Source organism: Echinops telfairi, unplaced genomic scaffold (assembly GCF_000313985.2).
Source record: "Echinops telfairi isolate 266 unplaced genomic scaffold, ASM31398v2 ScPeMD7_7469;HRSCAF=8507_1, whole genome shotgun sequence".
In the NCBI taxonomy this organism is placed as follows: Eukaryota; Metazoa; Chordata; class Mammalia; order Afrosoricida; family Tenrecidae; genus Echinops; species Echinops telfairi.
This window is the reverse complement of record NW_022111373.1, coordinates 81,228,227-81,240,700: the sequence shown is the minus strand read 5'-3', so window position 1 is coordinate 81,240,700 and position 12,474 is coordinate 81,228,227. Positions and strand designations below refer to the sequence as shown.

At 35.9% G+C, this 12,474-nt stretch overlaps 1 protein-coding gene across 1 annotated transcript in view; it reads left to right on the top strand.

Annotated features, from left to right (window-relative positions):
- Positions 1–12,474, top strand: part of BDP1 (B double prime 1, subunit of RNA polymerase III transcription initiation factor IIIB) — a 104,385-nt gene that overhangs the window by 61,825 nt on the left and 30,086 nt on the right. The window contains exons 23-31 of the mRNA XM_045285229.1: positions 471–610; positions 2,845–3,046; positions 3,298–3,491; positions 5,021–5,408; positions 5,843–5,965; positions 8,205–8,241; positions 8,639–8,731; positions 9,872–10,100; positions 10,580–10,734. Of these exons, the coding sequence (XP_045141164.1) occupies positions 471–610; positions 2,845–3,046; positions 3,298–3,491; positions 5,021–5,408; positions 5,843–5,965; positions 8,205–8,241; positions 8,639–8,731; positions 9,872–10,100; positions 10,580–10,734 (1,561 nt within the window). The remainder of the gene's footprint in view (positions 1–470; positions 611–2,844; positions 3,047–3,297; positions 3,492–5,020; positions 5,409–5,842; positions 5,966–8,204; positions 8,242–8,638; positions 8,732–9,871; positions 10,101–10,579; positions 10,735–12,474) is intronic.

The window sequence follows — 12,474 nt, the reverse complement described above, 5'->3', positions numbered from 1 at the left end:
GTTTTGAGAAACGATGTACAAATGCGCTTTACACAATTGATGTGTGTATGGATTGGGATAACAGTTTTATGAGCCCCTAATAAAATGTTAAAAAATAAAAAATAAATAAAAAAAAGAAAAAAGAACTGTAATGCTCAAAAGTGTCCTTTTTAGCTGTTCCTTGTTGGAGCAACAAAAAAAGTACTTTGTTTTAAAAAACCCAGCATGTGTTTTTTTTCCTTTTTTTTTTTTTTTTACAACAGATTGCTGTTGTAGTTGCCAATGTTTTTTATAAATACATCATTGAATAAATCTTGAAAGTTTCTCGGTAAGCTAAGCAGTTTACTTTTGGGAGGCCAAACATGAACACTGCACACCGTCCTCGATTCTTACTAAATACCTGTCCCCACGACTGACGGGTTTTAGAAGGTATATTCTGTCGTAGAGAAAAGAAGAACAAAAGTACAACTAATAGATTTTGTCATCTTCAGGCAGATTCTCAGATTGGAACTGATGCTGAAGTCGTACCCTCCAAAGTTCCTGAGTACAGAAGCCACGGAGATCAGAGCCGCGTGGTTCTTGCAGAAAACCTTCATGTTAACAAAACTAGTGATTTAGATGACAAGACAAGGTGAGTTTGCTTCTGAACTTTCCTAGGATCAAGGTTAGAATTTTGCATAGTTGATTTTATACCATGTCCTGGAAATTTTTACAGAAGTTATATATATATATATAAAGTAATAATTGCAAAATTAGGAAACTTTAGAGTATAAAGCCAGTTTTTACCTTACATTATCTTCAAATTCCCATGCTATCACATGTTCTCGTTCTTTCTTTGGGCTACTTCAGTGAAGTCATTCCGCTAAGACTCACAGATGTTTGACGAATGCTGTCTTGGAGTTAACTGTTGGTCGATGCTGTTGCATAGCCTCTGTTTGATTACTGTTTCAAGGAACACTCTCAGACACTAATCTCCAAGCATTATAGATGAGCTTTTTCACCTCTTTGCCCTTTAAAGACTGTTTATGGACTTACTTTCCATGTATACTTGAATCCCTTTTGTTCTTAAAAAGTATAGCATTTCACCCCAGCAAAGAACTATATTCATGGATTCAACAAATATTTTAGAGTTTCCTGTTTCTACGACATTGTGCCAGGAATTGACAACATAAGATTAAACAAGACAACCAATTTTGCCCTTGTGGAGGTTATATTCTAACTGGGGAAACATGTTACATAAAGTAAATAAGTTAAATTAATAGTAAAATCACCAGATGGTAATATTATCAAGAAATATAAAGTCAGGTGTGTGTTGGAGGAGGAGAGTCATGAATAGGGCTTTAACTTTGAAATTGCAGTGGTCATAGAATACTTCCTTGAAAATGTACAGTTACCTACTCCTCACACATTAACTCTTGTTATCTGACATGTTACATTGACAAGAATAGTAAAAATTGATCCCACTGCTTCATGCATTAACAATTTATGTATGGCAGTACTAAATACCATGGCGCTAGGCAAGAGCAAAACACTGGCTGTGAGGGTTAAGATTTTGTGTCAACTTGGCTGGGCCATGATTCTCAGTGGTTTGGCAGTTAGGATAGAAATTTTGTGATCTGATCTGGTCATGCTTTGTTTTTGCATAATGACCTGGCCTTCAGAACCTAACCATGTTAATAAGCGAGGAGTGGGTATATTAGAAAAATCCTGGAAAAGGTAGGAAGAAAGTAAAGGGGGGTGTTCAGGGCTTGAAGAGGCAGTAATTCCAAAGCATTAAAGCAGGAACATGCCCGACGTGGTTGAAGGCCAGCAGCAGTGTAACCATGAAAGGAGAAGAAAGCTAGGTTTCAGAGATATAAATATTGGTGATAGTGGAGGGCAACCTATATAGGACCACTGAAACGATTTTCTTTTTTACTCTGAGCCTTTAAAGAACAAAATCAAAACCTATGACCGTCAGACTTATAGTGGCCCTACAGTATAGAGTAGAACTACTCCCTAACTTTTCTGAGATTATACATTTTTACAGGAGCAGACAGCTTCATCTTTCTCACTCAGCATCTAGCGAGTTGGAATCACCAACCTGACAGTTAACGGCTCAGTGATGGAACCTGTACTCCAACTCCAAACTCACTGCCACCAAACTGGCTCTGATTCTTAGCTACCCTATCGGACAGGGTAGAGCTGCTCCTGTAGGTTTCCCAGTCTGTAATTCTCAACAGGAGTAGAAAGTCTCAACTTTCTCCTATAACCCAGATTGATAATCTTAAAATTTACCTTCCAATGCTTTCATTTGTAATTTATTATACCAACCCACCTACCCACTGCCATTGAGTTAATTCTGACCCATTCCGACCCTATAGAGGGTTTCTACAACTGTTAAGTCTTCATGGGATCAGGCAGCCTTGTCTTTCTCCCATTGAGTGGCTGGTGGGTTTGAACCACTGACTTTGTAATTAGCAGTTGAATACGTAACCCACAGTCTTTGTTGTTGGGTGACATCAAATTGGTTTCGACTCACAGTGTCATTATGAAATTCATCTATAATTATTGGCATATTTACATACCTAGTTGTTTCTCTGAAAATTATTTCAAAGGAATACTAGACACCAGAATCAATAAACAAAAGTAAACAATATATATTAGTAATATTATGAAACAATTCCCAAGGCTATATCGAAAATTGAAAAACAAAATATTTTATGTTTTTCACATAATATCAGATACGTGATTTCATTTTACATGTGTGGTTTGTAACCAATATTTAGTTCTTTGAACGCAGCATAGTTTTATGCCCAAAATTGTTTGTTTTTTAACAAGGAATTTTAATGTACGTTTTTGAACGTGATTTGTATTTCATTCCAGAGAACAGCATAAAGCTTATCCTCCTAGCCCAGCCCCATTGGTAAGAAGGTGTTTCCAAAGGCCTAAGCCAAATTTGAGAAGTGCACACTGTAAGAGAAAGGAACCAGAAACAGAAAAAGACACAGCCAATCACAAAGAGGCAAGAAAGGCAGAAGATAATGTGCTGCAGCAAGGAGATTCTGATATCCAGCACCTTCCAAAAGTAAGTTTAGAAAAAATAGTTTTTTAAATTAAACTTTATTTTGCCAACATCATGAAGGAAAGGATTGAAAATACATAGCATTGGCTTTTATACTTGTAACTCTTTTCATGTAATTGAGTGACTTTTCAGTATTCTAAAAATTGAGACACGATGTTTGGTAAGTGTAAACTTAGAGTTTTAGTCCAAACTATTAGACCAAATCAACAGAGAAATTGTTTTCATGTGATGATAAGTTTCTTTTTAATTTTAAGAAAATGGCTGAGCCTCTGACATCTCTGGCGAGTTCAGCAGGGAAAGATTGCGCAGGACCCAAAGAGGCAGTTTCAGCCAAAAAGGATGCTCAATTTGAAGAATTTGGACTGTCAGGAAGTGTTGGAAAGCGAACTCTAGGGGGTAATTCTCCATCGTTAGTAATTGAAGAGCAGCATCTCAGTAAACTGACAAGGTAAATTTTTATTTAACAACTGACTTTAAACTAGGACAAACTAGGAGTTGTTCTCATGAGTGCCTTAGTGATAGGCCAAAAAGATGACGTGTTAGCAGATCTGAAGCTAGTTTTTATTGACAGGCTTGTATTTCCCCAGTTTTGATTCCTGTTTCCTAACGCTTGTACTTTCCTTGATCTAGTAGGAATGCGTCTCTTAGTTTAAGATTTCTGAGTGTTGGGTATAGTAAATAATAGTAGAAGCCTGACCAAGGTGTAGTGCAGTGGTCCTCAACCTTCCTACTGCCGTGACCCTTTCATACAGTTCCTCATGTTGTGGTCACCCCCTATCCCCCCAACCATAAAATTATTTTAGTTGCTATTTCATAACTGTAATTTTACTACTGTTATGAATCATCATGTAAATAATCTGATATGCAAGATGTATTTTCATTGTTACAAATTGAACATAATTAAAGCATAGTGATTTATCACAAAAACAATATGTAATTATATATTGTGAAATATTTATGTGTTTTCTGATGATCTTAGGTGACCCCTGTGTAAGGGTCGGTTGACCCCCTGACTGTGAACCGCTGGTGTAGTGTATATTACCTAAATAATTAAAGTGCTAATTCATATGGAGACACACACACACACACACACACACACACACACACACACACACGAAAAGCACCCTTCCTCTATTGTTTTCCAGGAAATAGGAAAGGAACCAGCATTGCTCTGGTGGATTTTTCTGCCCTCCTTTTTATTTTCTCTATTTTATATACACATGCAATAAAAATATTTATCTACATATGCATTAATATGCTTGTGTATGTGTGTCTGTGCATATAATACATTTTGCCGTTCTAAACCATTTGTAAGTATGAAATTTAGAGACACTAATTACATTCACATTGTTATGTAGTCCTCACCACTATTTATTTCCTATTTCCAAACCTTTTTATCCTTCCCAACACAATAGTCCCCTCTTTCATTTGCTCCTGGTAACTACTAGTATCCTTTTTGTCTCTATGCATTTGCCACTTCTGATATTTCATATGAGTAGTATCAAACAACTTCTGTCTTTTTGTGTCTGGTTCTTTGATGCAACATGGTGGAGTCACGCTTGTGGGGTACATGCTTGGTACATGCTTACTCACCCACCAGAATTCGAAAATTGCCCCCTTTTCTTTTAACCTAATCTACTTACCCAGAAGCAAAACCCACTGTCACTTTTGATCAGTACATCTATTGATTCAGTATCCATAAGCCCACTTTCTTCCCTTTGTTTCCAGTCATAAATAGAGAGAAAAAAAAGGAACCCCCAGTTAAGGATTTGCTATGAAATAATTTTAGGTAAATAACACAGAACAGAATAAGAAGTAGTAATTACTCTTCAGAACATAATGTTTTGAAATAATGGGTAGAGGGAGTTTTTTTTAAATGGCTCGAAGTAGGATTTTACTCTAAAGGTTTGATTTTTCTATAGAAATTGCCCTTGCACGTATAGTGGCCATATTGTTGTTTTGATTAAACCCATCCAGCTGTCCACAGCTGTTAAAAGAATCGCATTACTCCAGAACTGCACTGGATAGAAGATCGGCTGTCCCTTCTGCCTCTGAATGTGATCTAGATCATGGTGAAAAGAGAATACAGCGAAAGAGCAAACCAAATGTCACCAAAGGGCGTGGGTCAAAGCGAAATCGGGGCAAGAGCTCTAAGAAGGAACCTCGACCTTCCAAGGCTGTGCTGGTAACTCTTCGGGCTTCCCAGGAAGAAGAGGAAGATGATGCTGAAGATTATGCATCTGACTATGAAGAAGAAAGTTATCATCTTGCTCCAGAAGAACTAAACAAGGCTCCGGTCTTTGTACCCCTGGGTCTCAGGTCTCCTGAACCTGTTGCTACTCAGATTGAGGAAACAATGGAAGAGGTAGAGTGTTTGCTTTTGTTACCGCTTCTTTTGAATCCTTGGCACAGATCTTCCTTGGTTTTTCTACCTTTTCTTTGTAGCTCATTATTTCTTATCTTAGTTATTGTTAGTATCTGAATAGGTCATTCTCTGAATAACATCTAGCAAACCTGATTTGTTGGGGGCCTACTGGAATGTCAAGCATTAAGATGATTGATTTTGCAAAATTTTGCTTTTTTGGTTATAATAATGACAGAATCTTCAAAAAGTCTAAGTGTATTACTTTTGCCAAGTTGCCATCTGTCAGCTTAAGAATCACTGTGTTTGAGTTTCTTACTGTGGATTGCATTTTCAGTTTAACATTTTGTTGTATACATACTTATGTGAGAAATAGAGGTTTGGGTTTTGCTGCTTATCGTACTCAAAATGAAATAATAAAACCTTCCATGTGACAGCTTGAAATCATGGTGGATGTCCCAGATACCACATACACCGCTGCTGTTGAACCTCCGCTCTTCACGACAGATGGTTCTATTCAGGAGATGAAGCCAGAAGAAAATGTGAATGTGTTACCATTAGTAAGCATCCAGCTATGTTTTTTATTTGTTATTTACTCACCAAACATTGGGGACTTACTTTGATAGGCTTAAGTTTACACACAGATCTTAATTTCTTTTATGAGGGAGCTACAAGTATGCACAGTTGAAACTAGTAAATAACCCATAGTTTTAGTATTTGGCCTGGAAAATGTGTGTGTGTGTGTTTGTTTTGCATGTGTGTGTGTGTGTGTGTGTGTGTGTGTGTTTTACTATACTTATAAGCTTCTGCTAAATTCTGTTGTGTTAAATTTATAATAAATCAAATGTTGTAAAACTTTGAATTTTATGTTCTTTCCTATTTGGTATATATCTTGTTTTTGCCAGTGAGGACTTGAAATAATTTATAGCTTGTAACTTTTTAAAATCAGCTCTATTGAAATATACTTCAGGTCCTATATATTTAATTCACTTAAAGCATATATAGGGTTCAATGGTTTTTAGGATAAAATAATATACTTAGTTCTCAGTCAAAATTGACTTTATGGCATGGATTTGACTTTTTTAGTAGTATTTGCTGTCTCTTAGTTTTTGGGGTAGTGCCTAGGTCTTAGAAATTTGCAAGTGGTTCTCCAATACAACAGCAAGTTGTGGTAGTTTCCTGGAGCAAGAGAACGTGAGGAAGTGTCCAGAATAGGTGGAGGTTGTAGACTGTATAGCTAATTTTCTCCTTGAACAATTGCCCCATTTGCCAGGAGACCAGAAGAACTAAGATGGGGCTCAGCTACCATTACTGAGTACTTTGTTCAAACATTCTATAGGAGACTCTTGATCAAGAAGGCAAAAATACGGAATAGACTTTCACCTTTCTATGTACTCCAGACTTCTTAATATTCCAGAAAGTCTTAGAACCGAACAGTAGTTTATTTTATCTGCAGAAAAGTGTCTCTTGAGCAATTTGTTCTTTTAGGAAGTAGCTATATGGGATCATTTTGATAGCAGCAACTTGAAAATTAGATAGGAACTTTAGGTCAGGGATGTCAAACTGGCAGCCCCTGAGGTAATTTTTTGTGGCCCACAATGCTCTGGAATTAAATGAAAATAGAAAACATTGCTATGAAGAAAATAGCGCTTAGGGGAGATAGAGGCAATACCGTACACACAACTCCCTCGTTAACCCTTTTACTACTGAAGACAAGTATACACATGGCCCAGGGTCTTTCCTGGGGGCCTGTGGATGTGTATAAACACTGACTCAGTTCTAGCGACATTTAAAAGCGATATGTCTGCCACTCTCAGTGTCACGTAATGTGAACAGATCCCAATAGCGAAAAGGTTAAACAGAGCGCTCTGGGCTGTGCTATTATGAATCAGATCTAGTGGCAGCGCTAGTTAACATTTTTAGAGGGAAGCCATTACGATTGTGCATCATGTTTGTCAGCTGTCCAACATTTTGTGTTTTTTATTAGTTACTTTGTTATATTTTCCGGTCACAACATAAGAGGTAAGTGTAAACTAGTAGGAGGAAAGCATTGGCAAATTTCGTGTAAAAAAGAATAATTTTAGTTTTATAAATACATTAAATAAAATAAATGTTTAATAAAAGCAATTATATAGTGTCTTAATTATCCTATCCACATTCCTGAATCCTTACTTCAAAATATAAATGTAACAAAATTTGTAAATGTGATGTAGCCTGCATGAAACTCGCCTGTTAGACCAAATGGCCTGCGTTTTAATTGAATTTGACGCACCTGCTATAGGTGATTGTTTATGTTAATGGAGGAACCACTGAGACAAGGAGGGAAAACGATTATAATTCTCATGAAGTTTTACATACTATGTAGAGGTGGTTGAATGAAAAAGAATTGCCTTTTAGTAGTTCTCTGCTTATCAGCTATATAAATAATGATACGTTAAGGAAATAAATAATTAGAACTGTAATTAATTTGGGAAGAAGGTGAGGCTATGCACTTCCACAAAGATTTACAGCCCTGAAACCGCTGGAAACTCATAGGATCCCCATGAGTTGGAATGAACTTGACGGGAGTGCGTTTGATTTCCTTCAATGCATAGAGAGAGCTGTGAGCTGGAGTGATTTCCTTCAATGCATAGAGAGAACTGTGAGCTGGAGTGATTTCCTTCAATGCATAGAGAGAGCTGTGAGCTGGAGTGATTTCCTTCAATGCATAGAGAGAGCTGTGAGCTGGAGTGCTATCTGAAATGCATTTGGAAAACAGTAGATGTCATGTGTCTGTCATGTGTCTTTTTTATTCCTTAGGAAATGACCATGGGGGAGCAGGCTCAAGATGAAGCAGGTAATTATTAACAAGGAAAGTACTAAAACTTCTTGATTAATGTTAGCATAATGATCAGTAGCTGTGCTAGTAAGTCAGAATGCTTGCTAGTGTGGAATAAAGATGAAACTATTGAGTAGATTATTTGCAGAGAAATTATGGATGCTTTAGGAGTTGACTCAAGAGTTAGACATTAAGTAAAGTATTAATCGAGGGTTTAGTTTGCTTTTATGCACAGCTGAAACTATTTGAAGTATTAAGTTATTTAATTGGGGGTGGAGTGGGGAGGCATTTTTAATGAATAAAAGCCACCACTGATGATAAATACCTGAATTAGAAATATATGTTTTCAGTATGTAAGTACATTTAAACTTCTGGATTCATTTTATGTTTTAAGGCTGGTATATTTTCTTCCAAGGTTCCACTGATGGAAGCACTGAAGCTGCTATAACCTTACTTACAATGGGAGATCTTGTGTTGCAGTCAGAGATCAGTACTGAGCAGGATGATGGTAAGAATAAAAGATAATTCTTAAAATAAAGTTTAAAAAAATGACATACTTGAATATTAAGTGAATACCTATCCTTTCCATTTGAACTTGGCATCATTTTGTTTTTCTAGAAAAGGTAGTATGTGTGCATTAATGCATTTACTAACTTCCTGAACCCTTCAGGTATACTCACTCACTCACAAAGGGCTGCTGTTTGGATGGCCTTTATATTTGCATAATAGTTACATGCAGCGTGAAAGGGCAATATAGTTAAACACTTCGTGAAGTAATTTAATATAAAATGTTAATAGTAGTTTGGGCAGAGCCGAAAGCTACAATTCAACCATACTTTTATTCTATTAGGTTATAGATTAGTTTATGTTCTTTACTAATTATCATATACTTTAAGTACTATATTTTAATATAAACAATGCTTTACTGATGTTAAAAAAAACATGCAACCCCTTGAATATTAGTTTCCTATGTGCTACATGTGTTGTGTGCATGTTTATTAGAAAATAGGGTGCATTAAATGGATAATTATGCGAATTGTATTCTTTGTTATTATTTTGATGGCTGATAGTGGCTTGCCATTCATTCTGAGAAACCTTTGACTTTTTAGGCTGTTGTTGTAGGTGCCCTTGAGTCCATATAACTATATTTATCAGGGAGTCTTTTATTTTCCATCTAGGGCTCTTGTCTCAATAGTAGAGCTTGTTACACATTTTTAGAACATAAAATACAGGCTTAAAAAAAATAAACAAAAACAGTCCTGTCTTCAAACTCATCTAAGGTTATGTAGTTGCTGAAAATAATAACCTCATTTTTACATATAACTCATGTTTTAGTCCATAAGAAGTTTTATGCCCACACAGATCAAATCCCTATCATAAAATATGAAATTATGTATTTACATTTGGAGCCCCAAAGAGCAAATCTGAATATTAAGGTTGTTGTTGAGTCTTTGCCGTGCTGAAAGCAAACTATGAAGAATGGAGCCAGAACATTGCTATTCCTTAGCTGATCATCAGGCCTTTCTTCTCTAATATAATACAGCATGAAAAAAATAATAATAATACAGAAATTATAAAATGTTGAAGAAATCATTCTGTCTGGACATCAGTGGGTTAATTTCAATTTTCTTTTTCTTTTTTATACTAGGACTAGTACCTGATATTCCTGATGTTCATTCAAAAGACAACAGCTATATTCATTCCAGTCCAGATCATGTAAAGCACAATATCATTCATGACTGTCCGGAGCTTTCTTCGCCTGTCATTAGTCTATCTCCTGCACCATATGAAGAAAAGACAATTATAGTGGAGGAACAAAATACTAGTGAAGAAGTTGGTTTACTTGAGAAAATAAAGGAAAATGCTACACCAACCAGGTTGGTTTTGTTTTATTAAATAATTATTTCTTTTAAATAATATAAAAGTCATGTATATAAACCATAGTATTCAAGTAATAAGGATAATTTTCCCAGCCATTAATTTGGTTAGTACCTCGAGAAATGCTTATAAAGTAGACAATTTTGATTTCTTACCTTTAAAAAAGGATTGGCTAATTTTTACTTTAATGACTTGCATAACAAAAGTATAACAGTATGTCTGTTTTTTAACCTGTAATGAAGTACTTTTATGTAAATTTGGTCTGTGTCTTACAAACACACGAAAAAGAGTCCAGAATCTCTTTCCTGCTTAAATAGTAAAACTACTACTTTGTGATTTTAGCATTAAGAAATTAACATTTGCAGACAAGTATGGTTTGTTACTTGTACAATGAAAGACACTATAGAAATCCTAGGGAGAGAAAGAGAGTCTTACATGATGGGTACATTTTGCTTCCTTTTTATGTGTCTTTTTCTAGGAATACAATTTCTAAAGTGACCAATAATTTGAGAATAAGAAACAGATTTCCGAAGCCTAAACCAAATCTTAACCGGATTTTACGGACCAAAAGGCCTAGTGCTCATCAGGAGTTTCCCAGTGTAACCAAAGGGGAAGAAGTACAAATTCAAAAGGGTAAATTTTATTTTTTCCCCCTATAATATTGCCAGATATTTTTTGCTCATGAAATTGAATTAGTATTTCAAATGAAATATTCAGTCATTCATAAAACTTGTATTAATTCACTATTAAAAAACATGGAAACAGAAAAGTAGAATGAATTATAAAATTAATACTCATAAAACTACCACCCGGTTTAAGTAATCATTACCACTGTCCTTTAATTTTTAATTTCTTCACATACATATATTTTTCCATGTATTCATGTGTGCAGATGCACACAAACACTCCAGCAGATATTTTTTAGATATGTACTGCCTGCATCAAAAGACAGCTCCTGAGAGGCATGAAATGAGAAAGCTCTATTCTTCTCTGCTTTCTAGCCTGTTAGTCTGTCCCACTTCTAGTGGTTAGTGTAACAGTTTTTTTTAAGTATATCTAGAAATGTTTTATATACACAATAAGCATCTAAATGGGTGTATGTGCTTGCACACGCATACACACACAGAAACTTTTCAGAAAGAACAAAAATATATGCATGCTATGTTGAATGTACAGCTCAACATTTTTTAAATTAAAGCTTTAATTGAGCTATAATCCATGTACATTACATTTTACACATTTATGCAGCTCAGTGGTGTTTAGTATGTTCATATTCTTTGAGTTATATAGCCACCATAATTAACTTTAGAGTGTTTTTATCACCTCAGACATAATATTTGTATGGGTTTACCACATTGGTGTGGCTTCCGTTTTTTGCATATTAAACACAGTGCTTCTGTGACCATTCATATGCAACTTTTTTTGCACAAACGTGTGTTATTTATCTTGAATACATACCTATAAGTAGAATTGTTGGATCATATGGTAATTTTAAGTGTTCACCCTTTTGAGTAATTGCAAGGTTGCTTTCCCAAACAGTTTTATTATTTTGCATTTTGACTAGCATAGTAAGTGGTTCCAGTGTTTTTTTATTTGCCCTGACACCCACTTTCATCTGCCTTTTTTTATTTTAGCCATTCCAATGGGGGTGACCAAACCAGCTGCTGTCCAGTCAATTCTAACTTACACCCACCCTATGGTATAGACTAGAACTGCTACCTGGGGGGAGGGGGGGGGGGAGAGCTGTACATCTTTTTTATTTTTTTAAAAGCAGTTTAATTGACATTTCATCCACATATACATTTGAGTAGTGCAACATATCAAAAAGAGTTGTAACAATCTTTGCCACAATCAGTTTTAGAATATTTTCTTTTTCCCCATGCTCACTGTTATTCATGTAATTTACCACCCCCCCCACCCCACCCCCCCGCATTTTGGCAAAAATATACACAACAAAACATTCACCAATTGAACAACTTCTATATGCATACTTCAGTGCCATTGATTATGCGCTTTGTGTTGTACAACCATTATTGTTAGCCCTTGCCAAATTGTCCCATCACCATTAACGTGGACTCAGTGACTCTAGGCAAACGCTCTTCCTCCTTCACTAATGGTGAGCATAGGTTAAGTTTGGTTTCTTTTTCTTTTTTTAAGTAGTTTTCTTGATATAATATCCGCATATTACATGTTTCCATAGTTAAATTGCTTCTAAAAAGTGTTGTGTATGTATCATCACAATCAGCTCTAATGCTCTCTGTCCCCTCCCGCCTCCTCTGATTGCTCCCCATTTCCCTCCCCCTCCCCTTCCCCTCTTCCTGATAATCTGTTGTATCAGTTATTGTCTCTGTGCATCCACTCCTTCTCTGCTTC